Source organism: Corylus avellana, chromosome ca1 (assembly GCF_901000735.1).
Source record: "Corylus avellana chromosome ca1, CavTom2PMs-1.0".
Lineage (NCBI taxonomy): Eukaryota > Viridiplantae > Streptophyta > Magnoliopsida > Fagales > Betulaceae > Corylus > Corylus avellana.
Genome location: NC_081541.1, coordinates 7,908,834 through 7,916,404, shown reverse-complemented (window position 1 = coordinate 7,916,404; position 7,571 = coordinate 7,908,834). Strand labels below are relative to the sequence as shown.

The following is a 7,571-nucleotide window of genomic DNA, read 5'->3' as shown; positions in this document are numbered from 1 at the left end:
ATGAAACCCCAGGGGGAAAAAAAATAAAGTTGTGAAACCCTAGGGACTAATTTAATATTTAACCCTATTATTTATTCCAACTTTGTCATTGCCTTAAAAAAACATGTTTAAAGGGATACATGTTTATTTTTATAGACCGAGTTGGAAGAAGTTCCTCATACCTAGTTTAGAAGAAAACTCTGTCCGAAAAGAAAAGGAACATAGCTTATCCCCTCAAATTATCATGCTTTTTTTAATATCTTCACTAAACTTTCAAAAATTTGCAATTTGAGATTTTATGGGAAACTTCACTTTGACTCCCTAAATTTTCACTCGATTTTACAAACAGCCCATGAACTTTCAAATCTCTCATTTTAGACTCCTGAACTTTCAATTACTCTCAATGTGGACCCCTCCATTAGATTTTAAACGTTACATGATATTTATACCCCTGACTTTTGTATAAAATTCCAACTTTCAAAATGTTTTTTTTTTTAAAAAAAAAAAAAAAATTTAAAAAAATGAAAATCAAGGATATTTTGGTTTTTTTTTTTTTATTATTATTATTTTTTTTTTAACTGCTAAAATTGACAGAATGGTTATAATTGAGAGTAATTGAAAGTATGGGGTGGCTGAAACCACCCCATTTTTGGCCAAGGGGGTGGCTGGAGCCATCCCGATTTTTATTTTTATTTTGTTAATATTATGCTCAAAACGAAGTCATTTTAGATTGGGTAGTGATGTAGTTTTCAAGCCCGAAACCACCCCATTTACGGCCGGTATGGGGTGGCCGAAACCACCCTAGCCTCTTGGGGGTGGTCCGGCCACCCCCAAAAACACCCGATCCCTTTTTATTTTTTATTTTTTTTGGCCATGGGGGTGGTTCAACTACCCCCAGATCGGCCAAGGGGTGGCAGCCACCCCTTGGCCAAAATGGGGTGGTCAGCCACCCCGATTTCGTTTTTTTTTTTTTTATTTTTTATTTTTAATATTTTGCTTTTCTTAAAAAAAATAAAAATAAAAATAAAAATGCCGAAAACGACGTCGTTTTGGGTTGGGTAGATGTTATAGTTTTAAGACACAAAATGGTATAGTTTTAGGATAAGGGTAAAATGGGCATAAAAAGTCAAACTATTTGACTTTAACGTTAAAATGGTTAAAAGTGAGAGCAAACCAAAGTTTAGGGGGCTTAAGTGAGAGTTTTGGAAATATAGGGAGTATTTATCAAATCAGCTGAAACTTCAAGGGAGCTTAGTGAAGTTTCTCCTTAATATTTGTTAGGATTTTCTCTTATATCTGAAGACCAAAATACTTATTTATGAAATAAAAAAGCGAAAAACTAAACTAAAAAAGTGGAAAGCATGGAAAATTACAGGTCGACTCATGAAAAATTAATTATATGAGATTTTAGAAAAATTTATTGGTGGCAACCATTTTATTTCAAGCGAAATTAATTTCAGAGTTACCAAAACTCTGTTTGGACATTGTTCTGGATATTCGTATACGCGAGGGATAGTTGTCCTCATATCCAAACAAGCCCCGCCCTTGATCTCCACGTGTTTTCTCTCCGTCTCTACCATTCACTCTGTCTTCACTCTCCTCTTCACCACCACCGGAAACCGCCACAACCTCACCGGAAAAGCAAGGATTTCCTCACTAGGTTCGGCTACTTCAACAAATAAGGTAACATAGTCTTTTTTTAGATTCAGTCATTATCATATAATTTGAGGATTATATCTGAATTTGATAGTTATATTGATCTTTAAGTGCTGTTCAATGGCTGATTTTTTTGTGTGGTCATATTCTATTGCTCGAGTAGAGCTCGAGCCACCATAAATTTCTGTCGAGCCTACTGGGTCCCAGTGCGCCGCTAGCTAGGGCTAGAAGGGCTGTGTTTACTTATCTATTATCATCCTTCGGAATTTGAGAATCGATAGATTTTCTAGGGTTGTGCAGATTATGTCGGGAGAAGTTTTTTCCATTGAGGATCTACGGTTTGATCCAGTGCTTGAACTATTATTTGAGATTTTATCAAAATGTGTTGTAGTTTGAACTCTGCTCAACCTATCATTGGAGGATGACTTATTGTTAAATGGGATCCTTTTAATGAAATTTAGATAATGAAATACGCAATTGGTAGAAATACTCATTACAATAAATAAAGTACAATCAGATCGATGCCTTTTCAGGAAGAGAAGGGATACAATTTTCGCCAAATACAGTTTTTTGCAATCTTCAGATAGAGGATTATTGTTTTGTAGTTAACTCTGCCCAACCCCGATATCAAAAGTTTCAAATCTGTTTAACCGAAAACAATTTGAGGAATGTGTCATTTGCTATGATACTTTTTAACAAATTATTAATATCTTAAATTTACAAAGTGGCATTTATGATGCCCATTCCCTGAATAGTAATTAAAGAAAAAAGTTCATAGAGGAGAGTACAACCTCATGGTTGCATTACGAGGGAAACAAAACAAACATATCCAACATGACCAACCATTGGGGTTTTTCTAAGGTTAGGGAAGCTGATGAAGTAAGTTTGTGAAAGCATGTTACAAAAGAGTGGGAAACTTTCTCAAAATATATCAGGTTTTAGCATTGGGGATGGCAACCACATTTGATTTTGACATGATGTATGGTGAAAAGAAACACCTTTAAAGACTTTATTCCTTGAACTCTTTGAATTGCAGTTGACAAACAAACAACTTTAGCAGCATAATAGCATCAAGTCAATGGTTCTTTAGGGTTATACAAGACTGGGAATCTGTTCACAACTTTTTTGAAATGCACTTGAATGGGATGGAAACTGTTGTGACAGAATGAGTTCTGTTGAAGATCCAGGAAAAAATGGTGTAATATATATATATATATTTTGGGGGGGTGGGTGGGTTGGTGGTCTAGGGCTTGTTAATTCTTGATGATCCATCTGGGAAAACAATTCCAGCAAAGGAGGCTCTTTTTTTGTAAGGATAGTTGCACAGAGTCGGTGAGAGTTTAATTTTTTTTCCTTAATTTCCTTAATTGAATAATTTTTTTTTATATATATATATATATATAAAATAAAAAATAAAAAATAAAAAAATAAAAAAATTCCTTCAAGATTTTACAATTTTGATCTCAAAATTGAATTTTTTTTTTTTTTTTTTTTATTTTTTTCAAATTTTATGATAGGGGTATTAACTCGAAAAATTGATAGTTTAACAAGGCTTCAGTTTGATGTTACACCAAACCTGGAGATTGTCTTAAATAACAGTAGATTTTTCTCTCTTCTATTTTTTGTATTACAAACTTTAAACACACTCATAGTCATTCTTGTGTTAATTTCTTACATGCTTCCATTTGTTGCAGTTCATTGGAAGGTGTGTCCTGTTTGCTTCCATCACGGAGTATATCTGCAATTGTCAAGATGGTCTATGAAATAAATGAGCAAAAAAGTGAGCAGTATCCCATGCATAAATGTTTTTAAACATATGCATGCATGCAAAATTCTTGGTTCAGTTTCCAGTCAGTGTTTGCTATCCAACATTCTTACTAATGCTTAAGTTTTCTTGCATATTGATTTACCGTGGTGCTGATGGCCTGTTGGAGAATTGATGTTGAATGTAATAGTGAATATTTTCAAAGCCGACATGAGGTTCACTAATAGATTTCCCAATAAATCCTATATAATAAAAGTACTAATTATAGGGGTATTTTCAGATTTAGGATTTAATTATTTAATTTAGCATTAAATAATACTTATTCTGTTCTCTGAAGTTTACTAACTGGCCATATTTTTATTCACATGGCTAGTTTCTTATTCTTGTAACACGAGCATGCTTTATACCTTTGTCCTAGCATTGCACTCTTTCTCCTGACTTTGCTTGTGCTTGTCTCCAAAATTTGTGCATCAATTGGGACAATCACATCATCTGTAGGCATAGCTATGAATGAACTGATTATTTCATGAGTGATATCTTTGAATTCAAGGAGCGTGTATTCTTAGTGTCACTGTTATATTTGACTGCTTTACAACATGTGCTGAGTTTCAAGTGTGAGAATGGCTTTGGTTTTTGAAACTAATTTCCTAGTACTTCTGTGGTAAACACGCCTGAAGGACTAGTTGCATGCTGAATCAACCTCGCTTACCAGTTTGTCTTCTGTTGCTATTAATGTCATTTTGTGATGTAAATTCATATTTCACGTGTAACCTTGGGAAATTTGGCTCAAACTTGCAGAGATTGGACTAGGTCTCATTGGTTTTGGCTTCGCTTTCTCATTTCTTGGTGTAATTCTATTTTTTGACAGGGGTTTACTTGCTCTTGGGAATGTAAGGCTTATTTATAACTCAAACTTTTTTGGCTTGGTTTGTTCCCTAAGGGCATGATTTTGAATCCTTTTTGTTATTATCTAATCAGATATTTTGTTTGACCGGGGTAGCCCTTTTACTTGGTTGGCACTCTACATGGAATCTCTTCACTAACAAAGCAAACTACAAGGTATGACGAAAGGAAATCTTGTTCTAAATCTATTGAAAGCATCCTTACCAACCTTCGAGATTTTTACTTCTCGATGTTTAGCATAAAAGGGAAAGTACTGCCTGTTTTTTGAATCGTATTATGTACAAATATATGATCTAACTTGATTGTAGATCTTATTACTGACCTTTTTCTTTTCTTCTGCAGGGTTCAGCTTCTTTTCTTTTAGGACTATTTTTCCTGTTTGTTCGGTGGCCAATAGTTGGTATAATCTTGGAAATATATGGTTGTGTTGTTCTCTTTGGGTTAGTTTCTTCTCTCTACCCTAAGTTCCAAACTGAGTTATTTTACCTGTGCAGCTCTTAAATATATCTTCCATTAATGTACATGCAGCGGTTTTTGGCCATCTGTCAAGGCGTTTGTCTATCAGATTCCAGTTCTAGGTTGGATTATACAGTATCCTTTCCTGGTAAGTCTGGTTAGTTTATACTGTTTCAGTTTTCAAGACTGTCTCTGTGTTACTTTTTTTTTTTTCATTGGTTATCAGCCCCCCCCCCCCAAAACACACACACACACACGTGTGCATGTATATTGTTCACTATTTACAGCATGAACAGCACATATATCCAAAGTCCTCATGTGTGTGGATACATGCATGCAAAAATTTATATTAGGACGGAATGGTGTTTTACTTGTAGGATGGTTTATTTTTTAGCACTGCGTTTATCTTGTTTGCTTCTATGGAAATTCCTTCATGGAAAAGGATGTATATTAGGAGAGTGGTTACAAAATAAAAATGGTCCAATGATTTATTTTGTCTGAAATTATTTGGAAAATGTCAGCTAAATAGTAGTTTTCCCCAGTTTTCTGATGATCTAAACAACAAATCATGAAATTCTCTGAGAGATCCTTAGACTACCGATTACTATCTAATAAAGAGTTTTCATTCCCAACAATCTCACAAAGGTCTTGAGTAAGAAAATAAGCTCCCATAATTTCCTTTATTCTCGGATGCCTTTCTTGTGAAAACAAAAAGTTCCTTATGGAAAAATCATCTTTGAAATTGATATAGTTGTTTCCAGCATCCATAATTTTTGCCTGACATGATTGAACATACACATAAGTGTCCTGAACGTTCTTCATATTCAGAAGAGACTATTTTGCTTTTTATATTTATTTAATGCTGCAGACTTGTTATATTAGATACAAGTACTTATGCTATCTTCTAATGACTAGCAGCTTCTTGATCGCCTGAGGAGCTGAAACTCATGCCGGTTCTGACGTTTCCAGTCGAAGTATTCCAATTTTCAGTTAACTATCTGAAGATGATTATCGACGGCTGAGAGGTTTTTGTCAATTCAAGAATCAATCATCGAATTAGCATAAAAGGTGAAACTACTGGGTAGGATGTGAACCACCATAGTCGAGAGCAGCTAGATACCATTTTTCTGTTATTTGTTCTAGAACTAACAATACCCGTGAGAGAGGACAAGTGATTCTGTCGTTTCTTCTAAGCAGTACATTCATGTTCCTCTGTTTCGCAATTTAGTGTAAAATAATGATAAATTGCATACATGGTATATGTCGGTCGGTCGTTTCAATTCTCGAGTGGTGCTCATCAACTGATGAGGTCTGTCTCAGTCTTGCGACACTAACAACAACACACTTGACCAATGAAAGGTTATTAATTATTTCATTAAAAAAACTAACTAATTAATTAATAAAAAAGGAATAATATATAATTTTACCATACCATTTATGGAACTATCCCAAGAAATTATAAAGGAGAAGCAACGGAATGGAAGCCCAATTTATCTTTGCTAATGATAACTGTTTTTTTATTTTTTATTTTTTTAAGACATGTCCACACAAGGGAAGGGAGAAGATAAATTTGAACTAGTGACTTCACTTCATGAGGTGTGGTTCACAGCCGATTGAACTATTCATTGGAGACTGATAATTGTTTATTTTAGTATGTAAATTTATAAACAATTAAACGGTCCCCAATCTTCAGAAAAATCTACCATATATTGGAAGAAAATGATATTTGAGATATCCATGGAACCCAGAAATTTTAAATGCTAAACAATGAACTAAAAAAAAAAGGCAAAAGGACGAAGAAAATTCAAACTTAAGTGAGAGAAGAAATGGCAAAGAAGAAAGAGGAGGAATATCAGAGCATCAGGATTCATGAGAATGAATCATACTTGCAATGGCTTCTATTTTGTTATACTAAGCGTTCTCCTAGAGTAATTGCATGACCAGGTGTCACCCTTGGATGGGGCATGCTCTAGCTGTGTCGTGCAGTGAGGTGATGGGACAAAGGGAGGATTCACTACCCATGCAACTCAATCTGCCAAGGACATGGACTTCTTCCTTTTTGCTAGAGCACAATAACTAATGGCTATGTGGCTGGTACTTTGAATATGAATGATTCTTTTCTTTGCACATATGAAAAATGATTTTTTTTTTTTTTTTTTTAGTTCTTTTTATTATAAACTAACGTGATAGTCTATAGTTGGTTAAAAGATTTAAGAGTGAATAACAAGTCAATTACTAACTAATTAAATTGACAAATCAGATTTATTGTTTAATCATTTCACTGATTTGTAAAAGCTTTATAGTAAAAGTTATAATACTTCTAACACGATTCTCGCACATATACTGGTCCGCAGAATCACAATGGGCAGTGTAATATTGGTTCATGGACCATATTATAGCGTTTGAGTGAGGTCGGGCATATAGACTTTGGTTTTTACATTAGGCCACTTTATATTGCAGGGATTAGTCCGTGAAGCAAAAAAGTGGATTCTTCCAATTTGCCCGTTTATTACACCTCGCCCTAGGAATTGAAAGGCATTTGATCAAAAGGAATGAACAATTCAGCATTGAGACCACGGAGAAACTGAACAAAGTTTTCCTCCTAATATGTGTCCTTAGAACATGTGATTATCATTTATTGCTCTCTTCATGAAACAAAAATCACTGATTGGAACCTCTCATTTACCCTCTTTTTGAGGCCAAACTCGCCCATCCAAAAATATGCTAAACAACAAACACCGCAAAGAAACATATTTAACAGCAAAAATGGCTCTGCATTTATCTAGTAAATAGAAGATTTGTGTATCATACA

The 7,571-nt window shown here is 34.4% G+C and overlaps 1 protein-coding gene across 1 annotated transcript; it reads left to right on the top strand.

The window, feature by feature from the left end:
• Nucleotides 1-1,497: 1,497 nt before the first annotated feature.
• On the top strand, nucleotides 1,498-6,020 carry LOC132191763 (vesicle transport protein GOT1). The gene is made up of 7 exons (XM_059606857.1): nucleotides 1,498-1,662; nucleotides 3,330-3,415; nucleotides 4,199-4,290; nucleotides 4,379-4,459; nucleotides 4,646-4,743; nucleotides 4,832-4,907; nucleotides 5,678-6,020. The coding sequence occupies exons 2-7, from the start codon at nucleotides 3,388-3,390 to the stop codon at nucleotides 5,699-5,701; spliced, it is 399 nt and encodes a 132-aa protein (XP_059462840.1). The 5' UTR covers nucleotides 1,498-1,662; nucleotides 3,330-3,387; the 3' UTR covers nucleotides 5,702-6,020.
• Nucleotides 6,021-7,571: the final 1,551 nt, after the last annotated feature.

What these genes read in the sequence shown, in the direction of transcription:
- LOC132191763 (XM_059606857.1), top strand. Translation starts at nt 3,388, where the DNA reads ATGGTCTATGAAATAAATGAGCAAAAAA. An exon ending in TGAAATAAATGAGCAAAAAA is followed by an intron (nt 3,416 to 4,198) that starts GTGAGCAGTATC and finishes TCAAACTTGCAG; the next exon opens with AGATTGGACTAGGTCTCATT. An exon ending in TTATACAGTATCCTTTCCTG is followed by an intron (nt 4,908 to 5,677) that starts GTAAGTCTGGTT and finishes AATGACTAGCAG; the next exon opens with CTTCTTGATCGCCTGAGGAG.